This window comes from Lemur catta, chromosome 1, assembly GCF_020740605.2.
Source record: "Lemur catta isolate mLemCat1 chromosome 1, mLemCat1.pri, whole genome shotgun sequence".
Taxonomy (NCBI): Eukaryota; Metazoa; Chordata; class Mammalia; order Primates; family Lemuridae; genus Lemur; species Lemur catta.
Genome location: NC_059128.1, coordinates 245,435,896 through 245,463,750, shown reverse-complemented (window position 1 = coordinate 245,463,750; position 27,855 = coordinate 245,435,896). Strand labels below are relative to the sequence as shown.

Genomic DNA, 27,855 nt, shown 5'->3' with positions numbered 1-27,855 from the left:
GTGGAAATAATACTAACAAAGTGACTTGTGTTTTTAGCCTTTATTCAAAGTAGAAGTCCCAGGTTATTAAGAAAACTTTGAAAAATGTTTTGTAAATGAAGGATAGAAGTAACAGTCTGTCTTTGCTTTCAAATACTACTACTTCTCCACTCATCTCCTTCACAACGCTCGGTTGAATAAGTTAAGAGCTACTGAAGTCACTTCTATTTTAGAAGGCTAAACATCTTGTAATATGAATGACTTCTCTTCTGGCTAACTGGCCAGAAGGCAATTTGTGAAGTGTCTCTGTAGTCCACCCACGGGGCAGCAGGCATCACTAGGGGTCTGAGGCAACATCTCACCCCACCAGTCCCCATGGCCTGTGAACAGGTGTGCAGAGGATCAGAGTTCAGCTGTGGGTGGCACCGTGGAATCCACTGTCAAGCTTTTCTGCCATTAATTTACAATCATAGATGTGTCCTTTTTTTCTGGTATTCTACTCCCATTGTGGACTTTTTATTAAGACCTTGTTCCTGTGAACGCACGTGGGACACAACATGTTGTCTTCAAGATGTGGGGGTGGAAAATTGCAGGCAGGAAGCAAGAAGAGCGCACTCACTCTCCCTCCCTGCTTTTCGGGCACCCAAGCTTGTCCGGCATGGAATTGTAGGTGAACCCAACCATCTGTGTCTGCAGGGAGACTTCTCCCATGGACCACACACCACCTGACATCACAGTTCTCCTGTGGAGATTCCCACTGCCTCCGAGGATGACCCGGCCCGTGCTGCGGTTCTGGCCCAGGAGGCCAACAAAGCCTCCGGGGCAGAAATTGTCACCACAACCGTGTTAACTCCCTCAAGAAGAGAGGTAGACTCCAGCCCAGGCAACCCCTTCTCAAGGGGAGGACCTACTGCAGGAAGGTCAGTCCCCTCACGACACACCCTTTGCTCTGAACTTTTCTGGGATGTTTCCTTCTTGTGCACATTTGATTTTCTTTGTGATGATACCCGGATCTTGGCCTCCTTCGCTGTGCAAGGAATATCCTTTTGATTTGGATATGCATGCTCACACAATCGCCTATATGTGTCCAATTTCTGGACAAATTGCTTTTTAACGATCTCTCACCTTTCAAAGACCAGGTTAGAAAATTTAGTTCTACCTTAGAAAAGAAAAAAAAATCTTGCAAGTCAGACTCTTTTTTTTTTTTAAGCTATTAAGCAGAAGGGATGTTATTTTAAAAAGGCTATAGGAAAATATAAAAAGTGCTTCATTTTAATACTATATCTTTGATTTAAAAATGTCTTCTATGAATATTTCAACTCCACAAAAACAGGTATTACAACCATTTTCCATCTAAGAAAACTGACAAAAGAAGGTCACAGAAGTAAGTGGTAAAATTTCAATCTTGTTACTTCAAGTTCTGTTGGATCAATATAACTATCACCAACATGCCCAGTAGCTGTATTGGTAATACTAAGAATAGTATCAGGATTACAGCAGTACACAATGCAACTCCAATATAAATGTACTTTATCAGTTTAAAACTCAACAAGATTTCATATCTCCTATCCAAATAAATGTCTTAAAGTGATGTCACTTTAGATATAACCCACAATTTGGACCTCAATTTTAAAGTTTTCCATTCATTAACAATATATTTCAATTATAAAAATAAGTGATTAAACTTTTGCCTTGGAAATTAGAGGAAGATGCAGAGGTCAGGGTGCAAAAGAAGCGTATATAATGCAACAGTGAGTTGAAGAGCTACATTTAGAGAAACAGGCATCTGATTTTAGCAAAAGTTTTAAATTCCACTTGAATAATATTTGTAGCTTCCAGACAGCAGCAGAAGTCTCTGACAAGAATCACTGAGGACAAGTTGAAAAGGAAAGTTGTGAGTTGCTCTGATTCCTCTAAAGGAGGCAAGGTATTAAAATATTAAATCCATTGTTCAGCAAATGAATAGTGTATTCCCTTTCCACGGACTTGTCCATTTGCCCAATGGTTTCTACTGATGATTTTCTATTGGAAGGCAACAGTGTATGCTGTCAGGATATCCTGCTGTATGTGTGTAATAGAAATTCTGATAAAGATAATCTGAGGGTCTGTTGAATAAGTTGCTAATGACCAAGTAATTGTTCTATAATATTATAATTAAATATGATGAGTTTTGATAAATGTCACTTATTAGTCCATCATGACATTTAATTGATATAATACAGGGCAGAATTTGAAAAGATTATTAATTGAAGTCAGTGAAGGGCAAACAGGTTGAATCATGCCTTATGTTTAAAAGTGTACTTATTTTGGAAAACCATTAACATTCTCATCAAACAAAATTAAATAGATAAGGATACTTTAAAGTCATACACACGCAATTATTGTTTGGCAGTGTAGATATGACATTATCCTTTTGGGAAACAGGACTCTTCCACTACTGAACTTATTTGATGGCCACAGCTCAAGTGCTGGGTTTGCTTTGGTATGTGCCATACTTTTACAGAAAAAGTAGCCAATTTCCAAAAATAGACAATAAAGGAATTAGCATGTTATAAAAACATGAAATTATGTCCTATAACAAAATTTGAAAAAAATGAGGATTATTTAAAATTTGGAAGATGTGTCTTGGAGGATGCAGATTATTTATCTTCAAATAACTGATTTGTTGGCATGTAGAACTGAGTTCAAATGCTTCATATTGTTCTGAATGATCCTTGTACAAATTATAGTACTCCTACTAATCACCACAGATTGAGCCTGCACTGTGCTGTGGTTATGCAGAACTTGATACCTGTGTGGTTTTTATATTTTAAATTTTCTTCTCCACAGCCAACTCCCATTTCTATTGAACTTACTTAATTCTAATTTTTCCTTTATGTATTCTATAAAGACAATCCAGTTTTCTGACATCTGGAATCCTGTCCCAAAGCCTAAGATTGATAATTGAGTTCTGTCTTAATCATGGACAGTGAAAACACTGCCTTTATTACGGTCCACATATTATCTCTCTGGATTATCCATTTCAGTGCCTCACTCACTTTTTGAGATGTACTATTCAATTTTATTTTCTGTCTTCATTATATAAAGTGTTAAAGATTACTGTATGCAAGAGTGCTGTGGGCATAATATACAAAGTCCCCAGCAATAGTCTTAAACATTTGCACTTATATTGCCAAGTTCATCAACTGCTCAATACTATTCCTAAACATTCCAGCCCATGGTTTGTTGCTGTATAATTGCATTGTGTTGATGAATTTCCAGGCATTATAAATATTCTAATTTCTCATTTTAAAACATATTCTCTACCACTTGCTTTTTATTTTATTTTTTTTACTACTGATCTCACTTTCTGTATCTCTAGGGCCACAGTTATTACTCCTGTTTCCAGTGTTCCATGGTTCTTTGAAAATTAAAAAATTCTTTGCATGTTTTCATTAGAAAATAAAAATTAATTAATTTCATCAAGGTTGATGCTTTGACTTTTTAAAGCACAAATTTAAATGCTAATTCTATCTCTTAAAAATTATTTTTTATTACCTTAACTTTCTGTCTAAAAATAATGACTTGCTGAAAATAAAGGACCAATGTTGTATTGTACATTTTTTTCTAGTTAATTTTTGAATTTTCAGAATGACTTTTTTATTTCATTTTTTTATTTTTAATTTTTGTGGATACACAATGGTTTTACTTATTTTTGGGATACATATGATATTTTGATACAAGCATACAGTCTACAATGATTGAATCCGAGTAATTTGGGTATCCATCACCTCAAACATTTATCATTTCTTTGTGCTGTGAACATTTCAAATCTTACAGCTATTTTGAAAAATACAATAAATTATTTTTAACTATAGTTACCCTATTGCAATCTTGAATATGGGAACTTATTTCTTCTAACTTTAGTTTTTCTACCCATTAACCAAGCCTTTTCTTCCCTCACTCTCCCTACCTTTCCCAACCTTTGATAACAAGCATTCTATTCAATACCTCTATGAAATCAATGTTTTCATGTTTTGATTTTTAATTATTATGAATACGAAATAGTTATATGTGTTTATGGGGTATATATGATGTTTTGATACAGGGAGACAATGTATAATAATCAAATCATGGTAATTGGAGTATCCATCATCTCAAGTATTTACCATTTCTTTGTGTTATGAACATTCCAATTCCACTCTTTTAGTTATTTCAAAGTATATAGTAACTTATTGTTGATTGTAGTCACTTTATTGTGCTATCAAACATTGTTCATTCTATCTATCTGACTATATTATTGTACCCATTAGCCATCTACACTTTATAACCCCCTCCCTACAACCTTTCCTACTCTTTGGTAACCATCATTTTATTTCCTATTTCCATAAAATCAATTGTTTTAATATTTAGCTCCCATATATAAGCGAGAACATGCAAGATTTGTCTTTCTTTGCTTGGCTTATTTCACTCAACATAATGTTCTCCAGTTCCATCCATGTTGTTGTAAATGACAGGACTTCATTCTTTTTTATGGCTGAATAATATTCTGCTGTGTGTCTGTACCACATTTTCTTTTTCAGTCCATCTGTTGATGGACACTTAAGTTAATTCCAAATATTGGCTATTGGGAATAGTGCTGCAATAAAATTAGGAGTACAGATATATTTTTGATATATTGATGTCCTTTCTTTTGGATATATGCCTACTAGTGGGATTGCTGGGTCACTGGAAGTTCCATTTTTAGTGTTTGAGGAACCTCCATACTGTTCTCCATCGTGTTTTCACTAATTTACATTCCCACCAACAGTGTACAAAGATCTTCCTTTCTCCACATCTTGCCAGCATTCATTATTGTATTTTTGATAACAGCCATTTTAACTTGGGTGAGATGATATTCCATCACCAGTTTTGATTTGCATTTCTCTGATGAGTAATGATGCTAAGCAGTTTTTTCACATACCTGTTGGCCATTTATATGTCTTCTTTTGAGAAATGTCAATTCAGATCTTTTGTCCATTTTTTTTTTTTTTTGAGACAGAGTCTCACTTTGTTGCCCGGGCTGGAGTAAGTGCCGTGGCGTCAGCCTAGCTCACAGCAACCTCAAACTCCTGGGCTTAAGCGATCCTACTGCCTCAGCCTCCCGAGTAGCTGGGACTACCGGGATGCGCCACCATGCCCGGCTAATTTTTTCTACATATATTTTTAGTTGTCCAGATAATTTATTTCTATTTTTAGTAGAGACGGGGTCTTGCTCAGGCTGGTCTCGAACTCCTGACCTCGAGCGATCCACCCACCTCAGCCTCCCAGAGGGCTAGGATTACAGGCGTGAGCCACCGTGCCCGGCCTCATTTTTTTAATTGTATTATTTGATTTTTTTCTATTGAGTTGTTTGAGCTCCTTATGTGTTCTGGTTATCAATCCCTTGTCAAATGAGCAGAGTGAAAATATGTTCTCCCATTCTGTGGGTTGTCTCTCCATTTTGTTGGTTGTTTCCTTTGCAGTGTGAAAGTTTTTTAGTTTGATGTGATGCCATTTGCCTGTTTTTATTTTGGTTGCCTGTGCTTTTGAGCTATTACTCAAGAAGTTCTTGCCCAGACCAATGTCCTGGAGTGTTTCCCCAGCAACATAATCTTTTCAATTAAAATATTCAGTGATACTTTCACAGGCAATTTTATGTTTTGGAAAAGAAAAAAAAATAGTTTTGTTGCTTTAAAATAGAAAAATGTTTAAAAACCACATATACTAGTAATGTTTCATATTTTTTAAGGTTCAATGTTTTCCTACTGAGCAAAAACACAGAATAGGATTGCTAAATAAGACTCACACAGGTTAGTAGCAAGTGTTAATAGTAAATTCTAGAACAGCAGAAATGTAAAGGCAAAGGCAAAGCAGAGAGGTCCGTTATCCTGAGCATGGCTGTCTAAGTCTTCTTTCCCACATCAGATTCACTTTTTAGCCTAGGATGGTAGAAGAGGTTTCTAAGGCAAGTGAGCAGGTTACTATACACAGCAAGAAGAATTTTAGGATATGAAATACCTCCACTTCATGTTCAAGATTTTTTTGTTGCATAGCATTTTCCAGGATTGCATATATTCTACATTTAACAGAAACAATTATAGACCAAGTCTATCATATCCAAAGCATTCCATAGTTAAGGAATCTCCTTCTAACAAATATGATCCATATATTAGTCCATTACCATTATGCTCCCAAGGAGCTTAGACCTGATCACCTGCTTTCTTTCATTCCCAGGATGTCCTTGATAATAGAAGAGAAATGGAACAGAGGCCAGTTAATTAACTCCTCCCTCCTAACCTATACAAAATTTAACTTCATCCTGAAAGCCATAAGTGTTTTATATTTAAAATCAGGCAGATAATATTACTGATTTTATGACCCAGATCACTCATTTCATTTTGATGTAGCTGGGACAATAACCATTGTTGCCACCAATAAGGCTCTTTCTTTTCATTGTCTTTCTCAGTACATTTTTTCAAAATTGTCTCTAACGAATGAGTATTAAGGACAAAGAACTGTTTCTAGAGTATGATTTTATGATTGTCACTAATGTGTTACAAAAATATAATTTATAAATTTTTCAAAAACCTAAACTTAATATTAGACTCCTATAGTAAATGTAGCATTCTCAATTACTAGAATCAGAAAAAGTATGGGTTAAGTCCCATTCCAGGTTTATGGAACTTACTTTCAATTACAAAAGCCAAAAAGAAATTTTAAAAAATCAATCTTTAAAGTGGGAGTGTCCTTATTTCACTTATGTGCTTTGAAATAAAAAAATAAATAATAATAAAATGTACATAGCCCTATAAAGACCTGTTTCTTCCATCTATTTAGTACACAGTAGGGTATTAAATAAGGACTTGATGTTCAATTGAATAATTATATTAAAATAAAAGTAGACAAAAAGGAAAGTGTGATGAAAGTATTTTGCTATTCATAATTTCAAATGAATTTATTTCCAATTTAATGACATATAATATTCCAAAAGTCATAGACTTGTGCATTGGATAATATTATACTTATTAATCCTAAAGTATATATAGCCTCAGAGTGGTTTTAAATCCAATGAACACAGTTTTCAAGAAGTAATGAAATTATTCAAATCTTATATTTCTCTGAGAACATTAAAAGATATCTAATTTATAGTTATTCTTTATCAAAATCTTAAACTTTATTCTCAGCCTTATGAATAAGTTCCCTTTCCTCAAATTTCTATTCTTTTCTTGTAATGAAAATGTACTCAGTCTCTTAATTCTATGAAGCAAGAATCTTTAACTCTTGTGAAGTCAAAATGTGATGAGAAATCCACTGAACGAACTCGGAGTGCTACTTAGCTTATAGAAGGTTAGAAAGAAACAATTATATTAAGAATTCCTAATACCTTTGTTCCTGCCTCATTTGAAACATGCCATATTCTAAATTAATCACAAACATAGAAATGTGAAAACTTTATGTTTGTCAAATAAGTGAGCTATTTAACGTAAAATCTTGACCATCTTTAAAGAAGATATTGCAATGAAACATTAAACTCCAAAGTTTAGCCTAAGAGATATTTCAGTTTTTTAAATTAAAATTGAGCTCAATTCCAAAGCCAAAATTTCCTCATAATATTATAAGCCTGTTCATTGTCCTAAGGAAAATAAAATGCAATCTATTACAAAAGTGAAAGAAAATTAAAGTGAATTTTAGCTGATATTTATTTTATATAAATAGAGTAATCCTGTGTTATATGAACATTTATATAAAATATATTTTTAACAACTTTGTGATATGAAATGCAGAGCTAATAATAAACTGTTAACATTTTAAATAAAATATAGTGTTCCTAATGTATAAAGAAAAATATAATTTCAAGTTTAAGAAATAACATTGCTCCAGATTTCATTTAGCTATTAATAAAATCTTAAATCAGTAAAAATGATATTAACTCCATGTATAGGAGTGAAATAAAATCAAAGAATCATCAAAACTATTTAAAATTTCAAAACTTTTTGTAATCTTCATGTCAGTAATATTATGAATAAGAAATATGGTAAAATTTTCAACTGATTTTCTTTCTGAAAACATTTTGTGAAAAATAATTCTGAAACTTTTAGGTGATTAATAATAGTGGGATAATGATGAATTATTTCTTATATCTGTGTATATAGGGCTTTCAATAAGGTATTTATGTGTGCATAATATCATACATAAAAATGTTTCAATTAATTTCTGAAAATATTCTATAAAATATTTTGATTTACTTTATAAAATCCCTTCTTAGTTAATTAGGCTTTCCAAAGTAGCCAAATCTGAGTTTTGGCCATGTATTATACACTAATGGTATATTTGATGTAGCATCATTCAATTTCTGTGCCTCTCAGTTTCTTTTATTATTGAAAGAATGATATAGATAAAATTATATCTATTAGTTCTTCTAGGAGCATAATATATCTTTACTTCACTTTGTTTTATTTAATAAAAAGTTCTGGATTCCAACTGGCATTTGATGAATTTTTTATTTATAAACAATAAATATCCAAGAATGTTTGGTGGTTGAAACTCAGTCTTTTTATTGGAACTCAATGAATATTAGCTAGATACAGCCTTCTGGAGATGAATATTGAAGAAAAAAAAGTATTGTTTTGTTTTGCCAGCTTTAAGGTAGAATTTCATTAATATAGACTTTTACCTGTTGTCTATATATATATTGTCTTAAAAGCTACTCTAGTGCCTTTGCTTCTGAACATATTCTATTTTAGCATCATACTTTCTTTAAAGAAACATCTCTTGCATGAGTATGAAAACAGTGACTTAAAATCAGTGTAGTCTCATCTGTGCATTGAGTATATTACCTTTGTAAATATTTGAGTTTTGAAAATTACAAGTTCAAAAGAAATTTTTAGAATGTTTTGAGCAATCGTGATGTCTCTAGGCAAAAAGCATACCTTAAAAACATACACACAAAAAACAATTCTCCTTAAACACACTTCTGGGAAAGATCTTACCTGTATGGTGCTGAGTATGAGGAAACATTAGATAAAAGCAATTTATAGTTTTTTTAAAAATCTACATGACATGTACACATGTTCTTTGTTTCTTTCTTCTTAGATTAGTTTAGAGCTGATCTAATGAGAAATAGGATCTGACTCTATAAGGATCATCAATGGGTATCTACAAACTAAAATATACATTTACCGTTCCCTTGTTTCCACAGTATATCCTGAATCCCTTTCATGTCTCTTACTTATTAAGAATAAAGTCAGTCCAAATGAATATGATAAGGGAATATTTAAACAATACTTTCTTTTAAAAAAGCAAGCAAATTGTTCCCTTATGAAAATATCATTAAAAATAATTGAAAAATAAATTTAATTTTGAAATAGAAAAGATTGTTTCTCCAAATAGCATTTTGTTCAATATAACCTTGGAGTATGAGCAGTATGAAAGATTGAGCCCCTCCCTGTGAAATATAATAACTTTTTCTTGCCCCATTTAACATAAGGGTCCTATTACATACAAGAGGACATCTTGTTAGACTTAACTGTGTGTGCACACACATGTGCATGTTTGTCCGTATGTGTTTGTGTGTCTGAATCTATGTCAAGGACTTTAGATAATTGTAAATCAATTGTATATATATTTTAAAAAATATATCTGGAGTTTCTTGAGAGGCCCTGGTTTAAGGAAGCAAGCTATACAAACTTTCTGTGTATCTCTATTCTCAAACAACAGTAAAGAAAACCTAATTATCTCAAATTGTTTATAAGGTTTTACAGAAATAATATGCATCATAGAGTTTTGGTTTGTTTTGTTAGCAGTTGAGAAACAATCGATCTGATTATTCTTTGCATAGACCTGTAAGGCAATTTTCAAAAGAAAAATCTTCCTGAAAAGAAAGCTAATAATTAGTAAAAGAATTTAATTATTATGATTTTTTAGACTCCCATTTCTGACAAAAATAAAAATCTTATTCAAAACATAAAAGAAAAAACATATTTTTCAATATAATGAATAGAAACTTAGAGACAGCCTTGCTCAATGTCCCAGTTCTGTACTGAATATGTTCCAATTCATAGACTTTTACTTTCTCTGGTTGTATTCACTGTTTATTCAGGTAGTGAACAGCAATGCATTTTTGTTCTAGCACTAATTCCTTTGAACATCACATATTATTTGTCCCAAAAAAATAAAAAAGGAAAAACCAAAATCAAAAGAGCCAACAAGTACTGAGAAGTTGCAGGTGCACTATTCATCAAGAGTGGAGAAATATTAGGAGTACTTATTAGCAGTCTGGGCTTACGATTCTTCAGAATTTTTATCTAGTCCTTAAATAGTCTTTGCAGTTTAAACAAAATTCCATCACAAGCACAAAAGGATGCTATTCTGATGAAAGCCTAAGACTACAAAGGAAAGTGATTTTTTGGACAGATTAATCTGGTAAAATGATTACTTCATAGCGCATATTTTATACATTTTGGACAGAAGACTCAACTGGCTTTGTCCAATAATTTCCTAAGAGTTCTTATAGTGGTCAGTCTTCTTTAAGAGAGTCTGTAGAAAGAAAGCAACCAAAATTTATTTCTCAATATTGTTCCATGTTGGTTGTGGTCTGGTTACTATTCTGTTTTGCAATTTTATTTTTATTTCATGGCCCAAGGTGAAAAAGCAGGTATTACTGAGTATAATATTTCTCTTGTGATTGGGGCATTCTACTCTTGTGACAGAAAAAAAGAAAATATTGGTGAAACAAATAGCTAGGTTGAAGGTTAACTTTTTGTATGTCATGCTTAATTTCTACTCCCATTTCACTGGTCAAAGCAAGTCACATAAAAATTATGTTAAGTGGGGCAATAAAGAATTATTATACTTTACAGATATTGTCTAAATATAATTTAGAATAAGAGAATCCACCAAATTCCATCCTTTAGTCACAAATACTCACTTCTCTCTATTACTTGGTAAGTTCACCAACACCCTAAGAGTCCTATCCCACACATATGTACAATAATAGTAGAGAAATGCTATTACTATAATTAACTCTCCTTTATGAAAAGGAGTAAAACGGAAGCACATGTAGTTCATTGCTCCATGGTGATTTTGAAATTCTGCTAAGCCGCTTATTGATACTGAAAAGTTTCCTGCTCTGAGGCTTAAGAGTGATCTTTAAGGAGACTATTTATACTCTCTGGGAGTAGTTCCCCAATCCTATTTCTTTCTTGGCTCTTGTACTATCATCTATGTAGTGTGCTTTTTTTTTTTCATTAACTTCAGTGGCCTCATCTAAAAATTTCATTGGAAAATAGATTTCTCAGATTTATTATATTGCTTCATTCCCATGGAAGACGGGTGTCCAAACATCATTTTATGTCTTGATGAGTCACAGTTCTTTCACTAAGTTTGGTAACACTTTTGAAAGACAGCTCGGAACTATATCTGACTTTTATGTGTTTCAGTCAAGTCAACTTCATGTATCAATAGTTAAACCTACAATTCTTTTTTAAACTGTGCCTCTCTCTCCCCATATCTGTATACACTGAGATTATCAACTTTTTTTTAACATGCTCATCCTTTTAGAGTTCCTTACAGTAATTTTGTCAAATAGAAATATTTCCTTTATCATCTAAAGACACTGAACAACTATGTTACACTGTTAATCTGGTCTTTGACTCTAGAATTAGTTTAAATTATCTATCACACAATGTACTTCTAAATTTTATCTTTTAGTTGTAGGAAATGAGAAAGAGTTGCATTTTCCAATCTTGCAAATTATTCTGGAATGTCTGGTCATTTTACGTTTTGTTTCAACTCTCTTTGTCAGCTGGTTCATTTTTCTTGAACCCATCTTCTTGTAGTTCCTTTCAAACTTAGATATGGCATTCGACTCACACTACCAACATCATGTTTTCATTTTCTTTGCCTGGTGCCATAAACTCACTTAGAAGCTTATCTACCTTCCAAATTAACACAAGTAAATTTTCCAAATGTAAAACCCGGCTATGCTGTGCTATCTTTCCAGACTTCAATATTATTCTCATAGCAATACTGTATTATATATTTCAGACTATTTTGTTTTGAAGATATTTCACTTCCATGTACTAGTTTCTTCCAAAATAAAAATGTATAATTAAGGCAAAATGACATAACTGGAAAGATTTTCCTCTCTCGTTAGTGTGATTTGGATTAAAAAAGGTGCATGTTTGGTAAGAGGGAATTATTACAGATGCTTCTCCAAAAAGGTAATAAGAGTTGACTATCTTATTGAAAAGAAATTTATTTAGACATTTATTTAGTGATACTCCAAATGTATTTAAGTTTTTCTATTAATTCATAGCATTGTCCAAATTTCTCTGGGCCTTACAAAAAAGTAAAAGTCATTCTTCCTCTTAAGAAAATCTCTAGCAGAGAAGACGAGCTATATGATCTAGGTAATTATAACTAAGAAAAGTACACAGCAACTCCATTTTGTCCCAAAGGAAGGAAAAAAAAAAATTTAAACTAGTAAATTTGACTTCATGAAAGACATGATATATATTAGAGCAAAATTGTCGAAGAAACAGTAACATTCTAACTGGTGGGTGAGTGAGAAAACAAGTATTTTAGGCAAATAAAGAGATATTAAAAGGCCACACCACATGTAGGGGTCCTTAACATTTAAATATGATATTAACATGTGTTCATCTTTGAAGAGAATACTGAGAAATGAGGAATAAAGTTAAAGAGATCTTTAGCATTCTTTTTAGTATCTGTTTTTGTAATGTGAATTTACAGAATCTTAAATTAACAAGTGTTTTAAGTTAAACTGCATGATAGTGGTTTGGAAAGACACTTGATTATAAACATTAAATATACTGAATAAATTAAGATGTAATCCTATTAAAAAGAAATAAAGATGGGGCATATTTAAAACTGTTTTTGAAATATACATAAACATATACATAGTGCAGATTGTAACTAATTATCATGCAGTTCATACCTAGATCAAAAACAGAACATTACCAGAACCCCAGAATCTCTCTTTATGTTCATTCTAGTTATAAATTCCAAAAAATAACCAATGTTCAATTTCAATTTCTAAGAGCATAGAACTATTTTACTTTTTTTTGTATGCTATATGCACAGAAACATACTATATACTCTCTGTCTGGTTTCTTTCTTTCAGTACTATATTTATGTGAGTCATTCGTATTCATTGCTATATCACATACATTTGTGAATATACAGTAAATGTATCCATTATACCATAAATGGGTATTTAAGTAGTTTCTAGTTTGGCCTACTGTATAATACATGCTATGAGCAACATTGTAAGTATCCTTTGGTGAGCATATATGATGTATATGCTTTTCTGCAGGATTGAATGTCTGGGTCATATTTTATACATATGTTTACCTTTAGTAGATACTAACAGTTTTTCAAAGTTATTGTAAAAATGACAGTTTCACCAAGGAATATGAGACTTCCATCTTTTCCAAATAATTTTCAAAATTTGCTTTTTGGAAGATTTTTTTTGTGCTTACATTAGGATCCCTGGGAAACAGATTCTGGTATGTAGATTTGTGCACAGGTGCTCATAAAATCAACAACTATAAAGGACATAAGAAAGGAGGGATTTGAGAAGACAGAGAAGGTGAACAGCTCTGCAAGTACAATAAAAGCCTCAAAGAATCTCATGGCTTGCTCTGTTGCTGGGAAGACCACTTCAAAATAGTCTCAATTTGGAGTGAGGGAGCTGGGCCTTTATAACCTGCTGATTTTGGGCAAGGTGTATCTTTTCAGCAAAAAGCAAATCCCAGATACAGACTCAGCTATGACCTTTTGGTCAAACACAGCAAGTAGAGATAGGGGCAGTATCACAATGGCACGTCATCCCAACCACAGTGCACATCTTTTACTCCCCAAATTGCTTCTTAAATTTAATAATTTCATAGAAAAAGCTCTAGTACTGTCTCTTCAAGGATTGTATTTACCACTTTTCCTTGGAACACATTGCAAAAGAAATATAAGATGATCTAAAGCCCATGCCATTGTAACTGCTTACAAGACCATAAGTGATACTCATTTTTTACCTCCTCTATCACCCATTTTAGATTCCATGGAACTTTTGCTAGGAGTTCTGTTGATCCAGGTGGTTTATGTGTTATTAATAGTTAATGAAAACCCTCATTTCTTAGTTGTCTGATCCCAGGTCACCACATCATTCTTAGATCATGGCTACTGCACTTGTCTATTTATCTTGAAAATTTGTCAAAGGTTTATCAAAAGATTCTTAAGTGATTACCTTCATACCAAATATCCTCTGCCCTGTTCCCATTGAGTAATATTAGCCCACTTCATTCTAATGATCAGGGTCAATTTTCCAAGCCAGGATGAAAACTCTATTCCTTGCCCAATCCGATCTTTTGGCACCTTGCTCCTGATTTGACTGGATGGAATTGTAACTTGAAATTTAAGTGGACTTTTGCTATGCCCTGTGATGGAAACTTTATGCCTCTAGAAGTCTAGGCTTCTAAACCCGTAGGGTCTAGAGTTACAGTTCCAGTGTCCAGTTTCATGATACCATCTTGGCTCCTATATATATTTGTAAGCTAGGTCCTATAGCAGTATTGTCTACTTTTTCAGATTTACTATGAAATATATACATATTTAATGTATGTCATTTGTCAGAAACTTGTATTATTTAAATATTTTGTTCTATTTAATGAAGTTCCCTTTCATTCTTTAATGGTGTCTTGTGATGAACAAGGTATCACTATCAATATGGTCCAGTATATAAATTTTTAAAATTTTTGGTGAGAATATTTTTGCATTTTGTTTAAAAATGGATTTGTCTAGTTTGTAGTGAGGAAGATGTGCCATATGTTTTCCTCTAAATGCTGTATTTTAACACTTATATTTATATCAGCAATCTATTTGGAATTGATTTTTCTGTATAGGGTGAGGTATGAGAAAATATTTTTCCCACAAGGGTATCTTATTAACTCAGCACCATTCACTGAAAAGATGAATGGGCATTTTAAAAGGATGTGTTTGTTTCCCTCAGTATTCTAGGATAGAAGGAAATGGATAATGTATCAACTTCTTCTCAATATAAAATTTAAATGACTATAGTAAAATTAAATAAGACTGAATATTAAATCTAATAGATAATATACAAATCATAGAATTGCAGCCTTTATACTTATACTAGCCATCTTCCTACTGAAAAAATAAGGAAATATACACACACACACACACACACACACATATATATATATTATTAAAGTTACTCTTTTATATGTTAGCTTTTTTGCCTGGTAAGCTTTAGTATTAAAGTGCCCTTGTTTTTGAAATCATTTTTAGTATTATGTATACATGTTTTGCTAGGACATTCAAGCATTTGAGAAAAATTGCAAAGTTTTTTGTGTGATATATGAAATCATTCACAGGAGAACAGAGTAGAGAAAATTTCTTCAGTCCTCTAGATGACTATGAACTCCACACTGCTTTTTATTTCAAAATATGAAGGGGGTACAGATGTTTTTGACACATGGTTTGAGTCAGTGCTACAAATGTGCCCATCACCTGAATAGTGTTCATTGTACCTGTTAGGGGTTTTTGCCCTTCCCCTTCTTTACCTTCCTCCTTGATTGATTGCCAATGACTTTTACTTTCCTCTGTGCACTGGCATGCCCATCAGCTAGTTCCAATTTCTTAGCGAGTACATGCAGTGTTTATTTTTCCATTATTGAGATACTTTGCTTAGGATAATGGTCTCCAGTTCCTTCCAAATTGATGCAAAAGGCATTAAAATATTCATCCTTTTTTGTGGCTGAGTAGTACTCCATGTTATACATATACCACATTTTGTTAATCCACTCATGAATTGATGGGCAATTTGGTTGATTCCACATCTTTGCAATTGTGAATTGTGCTGCAATAAACATTCATGTGCAGGTGTCTTTATGATAAAATGACTTTTTTTCCTTTGGATAGATACCCGGTAGTAGGGTTGCTGGGTCCAATGGTAGGTCTACTTTTAGTTCTTTGAGAAATCTCCATACTGTTTTCCATAGGGGTTTGTACTAATTTGAAGTCCCACAAGCAGTATGTAAGCATTGCTTTCTCTCTGCATCTGTGCCAGCATCTATTGTTTTGGAGTTTTTAATAAAAGCTATTCTAATACGAGTAATGCAATATCTCATTGTGGTTTTAATTTGCATTTCCCTGATGATTAGTGATGTTGAGTATTTTTTCATGTTTCTTGGCCATTTGTCTGTCTTTTTTTGAAAAACTTTTGTCTGCATTTTTTTTAATATATCACATGGGACTTAAACCAGCTCAAATATTGTATGCAATGGAAAAACCTGAGCATAACATATATATAAGACATAAATTTTTGCCTCGATCCTCTCTCTATTAAGAAGGTGAGAAAGAAGTATATGTGTATATTATTACATAATAGAATGAAATTATGTAAGTATTAGGAGTTGTTGAACTTATACTTTAAGTTAAAGAATGACAGAATCTGATTTGCATTTTAAATATACTACCTTATCACTGAAATTTTGACTGCTCACTCACCAAAAATTGCAACAATCCCTTCACAATCCCTTCAACCTGCATATATTTCCATAACACTTCTCAATTTGGATTTTCCTATTTATTAAATTTATTATCTGTTTATTGCATCAGATTGTAAGCTCCTTGAGGAAAGGATTCTTATTTGTTTGTCTCACTGCCATTCCTAAGATATAGAATAGGTCTTCTTCATATTTTTGATTGAATGAATTATAGAGAAGAATGGAGACTGCAGAAGAGGAAGAAATTATACACATAACCTAACCATGTTCCTTGAAGACTTTGGTTTATTTTATTATTAGGACTCCAGTTACAAAGGGATCTTTCTCTTGTTTATCTGCAGTGAGCACAGCCTTGAAGAGATCAAAAAATAATAAGCCATATATGCAGTTGCTTAATAAGTCATTAATTGTTGCCCATCTCTGCTTACTTGCTACATTGATTGACCTACTAAGATGATATCCAGAAACGCTTTTCAAAGTCAAATTCAAAGTTTGGAGCTACCTTAATACAAAGAGTTTTATTATTAAATAAATTGTAGTGAAGTTATATAGTTATATAGTTAAGGTGCTTCTAATTATATACAGATTATTTTGTTTTTCAAATAGTGGGGACTGAGAAAATCATGCCCCCAAAATATGGCGCTTTGAGGTGCTGAACTAAAAAAGCATCCTCAGGGTTTCTCTCTGACCCTCCCCTGCCTCCCCATCTTTCTGATCCTCTTTCTTTTCAAAAAGCATCAGGAGGTACTCTCTCCTGAAGTTTTGTCATTTGACTGAGAAAAAAAAAAATTAAAGAAATACGACTGTCTTAAATCTCCCTCCCTAGGAATCTTCTTATATAACCAGGAAAGATTAACCATCTGAGAAAAGAAGAGCTTGCAAGCTGTCATCACACTCAGACTTTTCATCTATTTTTCTGAGGACAACTCTGAGAATTACCTGGGGAATTGTATCTGCATAATAAGAAAACCTTTGTTCAAAAAGTAATCAATCCTCACCTTTCCCTCACCTTTTCCTAACTTGTTCACAAACTATTGTTTGTCTTTCATCTTTTCTCATTCAGCATACAAAAGGAATCATTTATAAATTATCCTATGGTCTTTGAGTCAATTCATTTACAGCCCATCTCCATTTTCCTCTCCCAGATAAAGAGAGTATTTAAGTATTAACCATCTGGCTTTTTTTTCTGGAGATTTTCGTATTTTGTCTGACTCCCATACACATGTATGCATGCAATAAAATTGTTATATTTTTCTCTTGTTAACCTGTCTTTTGATATAGGGGTGTCAGCCATAACCCTTTCTGATGGGGAGGAAAGAGATCACCCCATTTTAACCTCTACAGCCTCTTGCTTTAATAATGCATGCTCACATGAATTTAATATGAAGATTTAAATCATGGTTAATATATACTCTTACATTTATCCTAAGATGTTTTTAGGAAAAAAATACAGAATATATTCAAAAAATAGAAGGGCAGCAACTGATCATGTAGCTGTCTTCAAATCATCTCTGCCATAGATTATTGAAAACACTATTTTGCTTAAATAAATTATGCTGCTTAGATGTCTCCAAAGACTCCAAAATTTCTGAAGAACTCCTTCATAATAAGACTTAATACAAACTATTTGATTATGCATCCCACAAAAGAATTGAAATCCAGCTTTGCCTCCAAACTCTAGAGATCTCAGAGGCTTAATTATACTTTTCCTATTTATCTCTTGCTTTGATATTATACTCCTCTTGAATTTCTCACCTCATCTGCCTTGCCTCCTGGGGCTGGTACAAATATGTCTACATTTATTAGTTGGTCAACAAATATGGAACAGAGCATGAACCACTTCTCTTGATTTCTATAAAACAATATCAGTGTCAGGAAGTTTTTTTGTAGCAAATATAAATAGAGTTTTTTTGGCTTGTTTTTGTTTGTTTTCGTAATGGAGGAATTATATAGAAACACAGAGAAGTAAGCCACTAACATGTCATGTATCTGTTTTCTTAATGTGCTTTGCTATTCTTGAGCTGCCATGCACAAAATACTTTACAAATTATTAATAACATGTTTTTCAGAAAAAAGTGCTTGCTTTCCTGTTATTTGGGCCTTCTCAAATCTCCCTCTTCCCACCCCTCTTTTTTTTTACAGGGAGATGCAAGACTTTACCCTTTCTCTCTTTGGCTTCTCTCCTATATCTCGAAATTGTATTTATTTTATGGGAACCGTTGACTTGCTATCCTGTACCCAGCTCAAGGTCTAAATTTCCTTATCCAAAGACAAATTAAGGTATTGTGATAATGAAAAAGACAACTAGGTCAGGCCTGAAAGCATTTAGTAGTTCCGAAGAACTAACCAGGCTTTTTAAATTTAATTCTTTTCTTGATATGAGCAAATATTTACTTCAAATTACCTTCCCTCCATCTCTATAAGATGTATTCTTTACTTTAGAAGAATTCCCATTTGTAATCACTCACTTACCCAGAATAATAAGATATAATTTTTTTTGTCTTAAGTAGCAATTTGTTTTATTCCAGCTACATTTATACAACCCACGGTGCCCGTCACTGCATGTTCTCAGCTTCATAAAACACTTGCATAAAATCTTAGCAGGAAATAAACAGTTTTCTGTAGCATGCCTACATTAATAACAGGAAAAAAAAATCTGAAACAAAATGTAGAATTAAATAATTTAGAAGTCATTATTGAGCAACATTAAAAGAAATTGAATCATGGAAACAGCAAAAAGAAATAAATAACCCTGTGTGGACCCCAGAATATCATTTAGACTGCAGTATCGTTCAAATATATTCATATATCTAGCTCTAAAACAAGAAAAATGGAGTGCTCACAATCTCTAAGAATTGTTTTCAGTTGCCCATTCCCTGTTTCTTCAAATACAGTGTCAGAATTGTTAAATATATCTCTTTAATACTTAATCTTATTTTAAATCAGTAAAAGCATTGTCTAGATCTTCAAGGTTTGATTTTATATGTATTTTCCTATGGAAATTGCTCCATTCATTGAGATAATGTGACACCGAATTATAAGTTCTAAGCAGCTGTCACTCTGCCAGACATTCAGAAATATAAATGAAAACTGGCATGCCATTTATCTGACAATTCAGTGTCATGGTAATAATATTGCTGGGCTTTGTACATTATCAGTTTTGGGGAATATCTGAGCTAAAATGAAAATTGAAAAGAACTTTTGTGTATCAGAATAACAGTGTACAGCTGATAGTGATATTGGTGGTATTTTTAGTTTGCAATTGAAAAAATCTGAAGCACTGTATGGGAAAATGAATATTATACTAGAAAAGGGAGAATTTTTTTTCCTAATGACTAGAACAAAACTCATGATAGGTATAAAGGGCACATTGCACTTCTGAAAACAACTAAACTTTTAAGTTAATTTCTTACACTTGTTTAATGACTTAAAGTAGACAGAGTACTTATGTATATTATTTCATTTGATGATCCACAACTCTTGGGAATTTCAAAGGAATGTTATGTATTTCCATTTTACAAATTAAGAAATTAGATCATGGGGCATTAAGTAACGTCTTCAGATTCTCCCGGTGTCAGTCCTAAGACTAGAATATAGAAAATATATCTTTTTAGTTCGATTTCCTTATTTTGCATTTCACCATCTTTTCTGCTTCTTCATCCTGATTCTTACTATTTCAGAAGTCTTTCATACAGGTTCAGAATGGCAACTTAATTTTTATTTTAACAGATAGTAAAGCAACATATAGGAAACAAACAATAAATTTCAATATCATAATTTCTAATAATTACCAGTAATTTTTTCACTTATCACAACCTGTGTTTATGTATTATTATTTCTTGAAGACAAGTTTCATAGGTAAAGAAAAAGTTTCCATCACAGGATCAACAACCTCTGATAAAAAGGCTGGACAGCAGTCATGTCATAAATAATAAATTTATCAAATAAATGAATACTACGAGATTTTAAAAATCAGAACTTTTAAAAATCAAAACTTAAAGAAATTTCACATTCAGGATCAAACAGGGATAGGAGAGAAAGATGGCTGACTAGAGACAGCAGCTGCCAGATTGTCTCAGAAAGAAGGAAAAGTTTTAGATGAAAAAGGAAAAACAAACAATCATCGATCAGGTATAACCTCCCAGCTAATCCCCTTTTATATACTTATTGCTCCTTACATTATTCTCAGTCATGGTTTAATTGACCTTGTTAAAACTTACAATAGATATCAATACCAGTGCTTTATTTAAAACCCTCATATGGCTTCCCATCTCATTCAGAGTAAATTTCAAAGTCATTATTATTTGAAGGCTCCACTCCTAATTTATTTGATAAATTCTTAGCTTTCTGATCTCATCTTTTACTGCTTTCCCCATCATTCACTCTTCCTCAATCACACTGACCTCCTTTTCTTCAAACATCCCAATATTGCTACCATATTAGCACCTTTAATTTGCTGTTTCTGCTTTCCAGAATGTTCATCTTCTGACCATCAGACAAAGACCACCAGAAACATACATATATCCAAAGTTAGGTTTATTAGCTTGCTGAAACAAGGGAGAATGCACAGTATGAAGAACTCTGCGGCATCTCAGTAAGAGACAGGTATTTGAGCTTGTTTGAGGTCATTTTAGGAGAGTTTAAACAAACTAGGTGTGTTCTGAAGTGGATGCTTGCAGGAATCTCAGGCACTTTATAATTTGATATACTAACACATTTTACATAGAAAAAGAGCACGAAATAGATCTGGAACTGTCATTGGTAAAAGGATAGTAGTCATTCATATTAGACAATAAAGGAAAACTGGTATATATTTAGTAATCACAGAATGTTCTATTTTTGTTCTATCATGGAGTAGCCTTGTTTGAATATTATTGATATTCTGTGAAGATTGTTAATTTGGAAATACTACAGTTTAGCTCCTGGCATCAGTTGCCAGCTGTCTGCTGTCCGGGAGTTTTCCTTCCTTTTTTCCCACCTTTCCTTCCTTCCTCTCTCCCTTCTGCCCTCCCTTCCTTCTTTCCTTCCTTCCTATGATAGTAACTTATTTTTAGCACCAACCTAAATAATGCAATTGTTTCCATAGTAAAACCCTAAACATATAAGAAATGTTTGTTTTCCTAAAAATAAAATTCAAAACAATGGGAGAAGTAAACTGTTGTGATAAATTATAGTTATTCACAAACTACCATGACAACTATCCATCATTACTGGTACAGTCAATCTGAACTGAATAGAGCTGTGTTCTAAATAAACTATGGTAGCCTTTCTCAATGCAAATATTCTATCTAGCCAATCCTTGGAAAGTCATGATGGTTTATGTCTAACAAGACATTTTATGTTTTTTATATGCTCATGAATTCACAAATCAATACAAATAGGGCTATTACAGGAAACATAAAAGGACTTAATATGGGCAGATAAATCGTCCCTGGATTTCTCAGTGTTCCTGAAAAGTCGTAGCCTCCTGAGACATGAAAATTGAAATGTTATAAAAATAGAGAATGCTTAATTTTACTTCCTCCAGAAACATTTGCTTTTTAGGTGCCATGAGTATTAGACCAGCAGCCATTTGTCTCATTATCCCTTCCAAAGATTAAGAAACCTTCTTATTCTCCCAAGTACTAAATGGTTGCATTTCAGGGTAGTGACCTGAGTTAACAAAAATGGTGGTCTCTGAAGGGATTTAAAGAGTTATGGTCCTGTGTGTTTACATTTCAAAAGGGATAAAACCCTGTGTTGTAAAATTAGAGACACATATCTTCCCCTTGGAGAGATTTATTTAAATTTCAAAGGACAAAAACCCAGCATCCTACCCTTCCTTTCCAAAGAAGAGAGTTTATTTACATTGAAGAGATTAGAATTATCTCCCTCTCTCAGGAGGGAAGTGGAGGGAGTATGAGCATAGAGATTCATATTTCTGCATCCCTCTTCTACAAAACAATCCTCCTTGTTCACGTGTCTGTCACCACATTGCTGGTAGGGTGCTAGTCATAGGGAGTTTAATGCTGCAGTGTTTCTCTGTCCCCCTTTATTGCTGTGAGTAAATAAATTCTGATCTCTGACTCAGAGATTTCATGTTTCTGAGAGTGTCTATCTACATCTACACTATCTACATCTATCTCCATATCTGCATCTATATCTGAATTTTATCTGTATCATATTTATATATATTTAGGTAAATACATAACTTCTCATGTAAGGTGACAGCTCAGATGCTTTGCAATTTCTTACTTAACATACGCATGAGATACAATTCCACCCAAACTTTCAAAATAATTTTAGTTTTTCTATTTCAATGATCAGAATGCTTTCCTAGTTCACTTAGGTACAGAGCACATTTTGTAGTACTTCTGAAGTATTGACATACAATAGAATCTTATTAAAATATTCAGAAATTGATGCAACAATTACATAAGTGCAATAGCTCAAAATACTGATTTAGAAATTTTGTCCATCTCAAAGTTAGATGTCCATCAGCTTGGAATTAAAACTACAAAAAAATATACATTATGTTCTTCAAAATAGAATAAAATTTTACAATATTTTATGTTATTCATAGGAAAGGGTTTTCATTTTTGTTTTACTATCACTTTCTATTTTGATTTATTTTACTCTTCAAAACCATTAAACAGTTGAATGGATTTATAAATATATATTATTGCATTAAGTATACAAGGATCATACCACTGAATTCTCAAGGAACAGGAAATAAATAAATTCCTTATTTTCTATAAAAATGTTATGTATTTTCTTTTTTTAAAAAACTTTATATTAAATTCTTATGGATGCCTAATAGTTGTATATCTCTATATGGTACATGTGATGTTCTGGTAACAGGCAAACAATGTGAATTAATCAAATCAGGGGATTCGGGTGAGATACACAATATAATGATATCCAAATATCATATTTAACTTAGGTATTATATATAGGTTTGAAAAGTCTGTGGCTATGACCTATTGCAACACTGAATATTTTTTAAATTCACAAATTCTAAATTTAAATATTAGATTTTTCTAAATGAAAAAGAAATCATATGCTTTTAATTATTTGTTAATTAGCCACAATACTATTATATAATATACAGTATATTCAATACTTTCATCAAGTAATGAGTTTTTATGAGATATTTATTGGATAATAATATTGATAATTACATGAAAAATGTTCCAATTTATGTGGAAATCATTCATCTTTAGAAAGTCCTTTTTAATATGTCAATTCATATTTTCTTCTGAAATTCAAACGATTTTAAAAATCCAACTAATTAGATGCATTTAAATCTCTTTTTGTTTGATTGTGTCTTTTTGATTTCCAGATTGTTCTGGCCTTTTTAATTCTTCATTTACATGAACATAAAATAATCATCCTATTATATGTTTAAAGAGTTAATTTTTTACATTGAAAATATCTAATATAGATACCACCAAAAATAGGCTAACTCCATACAGGTTTTCAAAATTAACATCTACAAAATATGACTTCTCTCTGCTAAGGCAAACACTGTGCTGAGAAGACATAAGTTTAGTTTCAATTCATCTTTTGGAGCTGCATGGATGTAGTGATTATTATTGACGTACTTTACTCTTCAACACTCTCATGTTGTAAAAGGCCTGATGATTATATTTGAAGAAATAGCAATAGATTTTGTAATAGAATATAAAATAGATGGGACAAATGACTGCAATTGTACCTATTGATAAATTCCTGAGCTGGAATTCTAAGGAGCAATGTTCACCGATTAGATTCTTGTAAAAACAAAAAAATTCCTCTTAGGTCTGAGTGATATGATTTGCTTTCAACTTCTTCAAATAGTTGAATTATTGATGAGATGGCTAATTATGAATTTTTCCCAAACAAAAGAAATTTAACATTTCAGATGCAATTTATAATATTTAATGACTGGATTCCCTTTTTAGGGGTCAATTCATATTATGTCATATAGATCCAGAATCGATACTGGTAGAATTCTAAGGTCCAGACAAATCTAAGGTTGGGGACCAAATAAAAGGGACATAGAATTAAGGAACAGGAGAAGGCAAAGAAGAATCCAATGTATTTCACTGGAATGGAAGTATCAGTATTCACCTTTTCTAAAACAATCTGATTCCCCTGCATATCAATTTTTCAGTGACTAAAACTCCAGCAGATTCTTTACAAAATGGTGACAATTCTCCCCAGGAATGAACTCTACCGCCTCTCATTGAGTCAGGCTTATAATGAGAATTAGTGCCCAGTGAATCACAGACAGAGAAACACAAAGGCAATTCCCAAAAAAGATATACTGTAAACTGAAAGTGTTACAAGACCTCCAAGAGCTCTACAATGAGCCAAAGGAATAATTTGACTCTTTTCTATTTTTCCAGAAGTCCTTATGTCTATTTTTTCAGGATTATACTGTACTAGGGCATGGTTAGTATACAAATGTAATGCTGAATATTGGATATTGTCTTTAAGAAGAACTTGACCCTGGAGACTTTTTGCATTATGGTGCTCTGACTGGGTAAAGACATAGAAAGTCAGGTATTAAATGGAGATTTTGCCCTAGTCATCTCACAGTACATTAAGCAAAGCTGTGGAAACTTGATATTTACTTCCCTGGTTCCAGGATTTATAGAGGGAATTAATATAATTAATCACTGATAGATGAACTCTGTTGATTCCCTGATCCATGAATTCAGAGAGAATATTGTAAAAAGACTCAAGCTGGAATCGCCAGTAACTGTCCTCTTGCCCTATAAAGATAGCAAACAAAAATAAATAATACATTTGTTAGAATATTCCAGAGAGTAGTGCTGTCATCAAACACTGCAGAGTTGTAAAGGTAGTAATTCCTACCACATATATTTGCCTCTGGCTAGTACAAAACCCAGATTGTCTGTGGAGAAAGATTACAGATAATGACAAACTAAGTGAGATGCAGGTGCCAATCATCTGCCAATCATAATTGCATTCCTGGATTTATTATCAATCCTGGAAAAAGTCCTCAATGCTCCTTGCATCTGCCATGCAGTTATTGACCTAGCAAGTGCTTCCTTTCCCATACCTATCAGTAAAAATAATAAAAAACAGTTGTATTGTTTCCCCAGTTAGGATATTTGAAAGGATTTGTCAGACTCCACGATTGCATACTAATGAGAGGCTTTCATTTAAAGGCAATCAATACAGAGCAATGAAAGAAAGTGAATTCAGACAAGCATCAGGAGTCTGACAGCCATTTAAATAACCCAAACTCCTCATAGCTCTATCCTTGCACATGGCTGGGCTGAGTTTCTGTCTCAAACTCCCAAGATCTTTTCCCAGAATATTGGCTTTGGTAGAGTTCCAATGAGCTCTCAGTGTGAGAACTTTAGAAGTCCCCTTGATCACTCAAGACATGCTGGTCAACTAGTTAGGCCAGTCGCAAACCATCCCCTTCTATATTCGTTCACTCATTCATTCATTCATTCATTCATTCACATACTCAGCTTAAGCCCCATGAAGCTGACACAACTTAGTAATTAGTTCTGGCCTCTTTTCCCTGCTTCTTCCATACACTTTCCTAATGCTATCTCTTTCCTAATACAGCACTGCATTTGGTTTGCTATTTTACTTGGCAATATTTGTTCATATTGAATATATTACATGTTATTAAATATTTTTACATAATATTAAATTATTCCATAGTGTTTAAATTATTATCCCAGGTTTACATATACATAACATAGATTTTTTTTTCTGACTCTAGGTGCTAGGCTATTCTGTATTACTATAATACTTACTGCCTACCCCGATAAGCATTTAGTAGCCATTTAAAACTCAGTATTTTCATACGTGTTAATCATCTCTACCTACACTATCCTCTTTCTATTTCCCTATTTCAGAAATATAGCACACTTAAAAGCATACCTGATAAAATTGGCTTTAATCTTCAAATCTCTCTTTCATATACACCTCTGTCCCCCACCCAATCTATTATCTGTAACATGGCAATTCCCCTTTGGTAGTTGAGTTCCCTGGATCCCTGTTAATAAAACAAAGTCTAACATGGCTTCTAGTAATGTGAGAGATTTTCTTTCCCTTGAGATAAAAAAAAAAGGAAAGAATAAAAAGATCAGTAAAAAGGCACAACTTTGCCTTAAGACTGTTTCAAAGTCATATATATTGTTACAAAGACACCCACATTTCTTTTCACAGAAAACATTTCATTATTCCACCAAATTCAGATTCCGCCACAAACCAGCATGAAACATGGTGGATAGCTAAAGGGAAAGAAAAATTTGTCAGATTAAATAAGCATAATTAGTAAATTTCCCCAAACTTGGAATTTTCCCTCAGAATTTCCAATCTATTATGATATTCAGCTTAATGAGACATTTTCCATTAAAAGTAAAGTTGGTCTTTCCTTCTACGTATTGTTTACATATAAGGTGAAATGCAGAGATAAAGAGATAGATAATGGAAATACAAAAGAAAATCATTTTAGGATAATAAGATAATAATTTATATACCTACATAATAGAATATATTCAATAATAAAAAGAAACAAACATATACATATATATATATATATATATATATATATATATATATACACACACAAATATGGATGAATCTCAAAAGCATCATGGTAAGTTTTTTAAAAAGCCAAAGATCATATGTACATCCTATATAATTCCATTTGTATAACAATCTGGAAAAGGTAAAACTGAAGAGACTGAAATCAGACCAGACGCTACGATTGACTGGGTGAAGAGATTGGGTGAAGATGGAGTGAGATGCTGCCTGCAGAGGGACATGGGGGAACTTTGGGAAATGATGAAAATGTTCTATACTTGATTGTCAAAGCTCATCAAATCATACACCTAAAAATGGTAAATATTACTGTTTGAAAATGATACTTTAATAAACCCAACAAACAAAAAACTAATAAGATATTGCATGTTTTTATTGGTGGCCCATTCTTTCAGCTAAGAAAGAAAGGTTTCTGAAACACCATTTAAATACTTGTACATATTTTATATATATAGAACACAAAAATATAAAATATGTCTTTTTATATTATATATTCAAAGAAATTCATGTTTTCACCCATATTTGACACTATATAAGTCCATTGTACATCTCAAATTTCCTGATTATTATCTTTTAAGGCTCACAACATAATTAAGAATTTCATTTAAACGCCTGCATCTCTCTTACATATATACATGTATTTTCTTTCCGCACTGTCCATTTACTTTATTTCTCCACACGGCTATCTCTCCACTAGTTTCCTTCAAATGTCTGCTGACAGCTCTGTCTGTCTTCGTATTTCTCATCTTCAATCTGTGGAGCCAGAGTTTGATTT

At 32.7% G+C, this 27,855-nt stretch overlaps 1 protein-coding gene across 1 annotated transcript in view; it reads right to left on the bottom strand.

Moving 5' to 3' along the window:
* Nucleotides 1-475: 475 nt before the first annotated feature.
* The window catches only part of LOC123649326 (developmental pluripotency-associated protein 4-like), a 125,330-nt gene continuing 97,950 nt past the window's right edge, over nucleotides 476-27,855 (bottom strand). The window contains 2 exon segments of the mRNA XM_045567421.1: nucleotides 476-733; nucleotides 735-1,073. Coding sequence (XP_045423377.1) covers nucleotides 476-733; nucleotides 735-1,073 — 597 coding nt within the window.